Here is a 685-nt window from a genome sequence, read left to right on the forward strand (position 1 = left end):
GGAAGGAGGGGCCGCCACGCCCCCGCCCCAGCCGGGCCCGGGCCCGACCCTGGTCGCGTACCTGGTGGTTCTCCTTCCTGCCGCCCGCGGCCGCCGCCGGCCCGCCGGGGCCGCTCGTCATGTTCACGTACAGGGAGCGGGTGAGCGGGCTCCGCAGCGTCCACATCCTCCGCGCCAGCCACACGGACGCCAGGCTCAGGCACAGCCAGCCCGCGAAAAGTCTCATCGGGGGCCGCGGCCGCTCGTTCGGATCACCGCCGGCGCCGGGGCGAGGAGGAGGAGGCGCCCCCCCCTCCGGCCACTGCCGCCGCCGCCCGGGCTCGAGCCATCGCGCCCNCTTCCTTTCCGCCCACGGAACGCCGCTGCCGCCGGCGCCAGTTTCCAGCCGGAGGACTTACGAGCCGCCGAAGCGCGCTCGCGCGCGGATTGAGCTGCCGGCTGGGAGGCGGGACAAAGGGAGCGCGCGTTCGCCAGGCGCGCGCCTCCGCCCCCTGTCTGGGCCACTGCTCCACGTAATGGCGGAGATGATTTTCATTTTCTGACGGCAAGGGAGATACTTCCGAAGGCAGTTACTGAAGCCTCCCAGTCCCTCCAAGGTGGTATCCTTAGGACTTGAAGTCGTTCCTCGCCTTAGTCGTTGCCTCTGGACGCCTCAGTCCCCTCCCCCAAACCCCCGACCCCGGCA

The 685-nt window shown here is 71.5% G+C and overlaps 1 protein-coding gene across 3 annotated transcripts in view; it reads right to left on the reverse strand.

The window, feature by feature from the left end:
• METTL9 (methyltransferase 9, His-X-His N1(pi)-histidine) overlaps positions 1 to 685 on the reverse strand; it is a 46,977-nt gene that overhangs the window by 44,625 nt on the left and 1,667 nt on the right. For 2 of the 3 annotated variants that reach the window (XM_077760505.1, XM_077760504.1), the window contains exon 1: positions 62 to 330. The exons of the other annotated variant lie outside the window; for it this stretch is intronic. In XM_077760505.1, the coding sequence (XP_077616631.1) occupies positions 62 to 226 (165 nt within the window). In that variant the 5' untranslated portion in view covers positions 227 to 330. Of the gene's footprint in view, positions 1 to 61; positions 331 to 685 lie in introns of those variants that run through there. 3 annotated transcript variants of the gene reach the window in all.

Source organism: Crocuta crocuta, unplaced genomic scaffold (assembly GCF_008692635.1).
Source record: "Crocuta crocuta isolate KB4526 unplaced genomic scaffold, BGI_CrCroc_1.0 scaffold73, whole genome shotgun sequence".
NCBI classification, from domain to species: domain Eukaryota; kingdom Metazoa; phylum Chordata; class Mammalia; order Carnivora; family Hyaenidae; genus Crocuta; species Crocuta crocuta.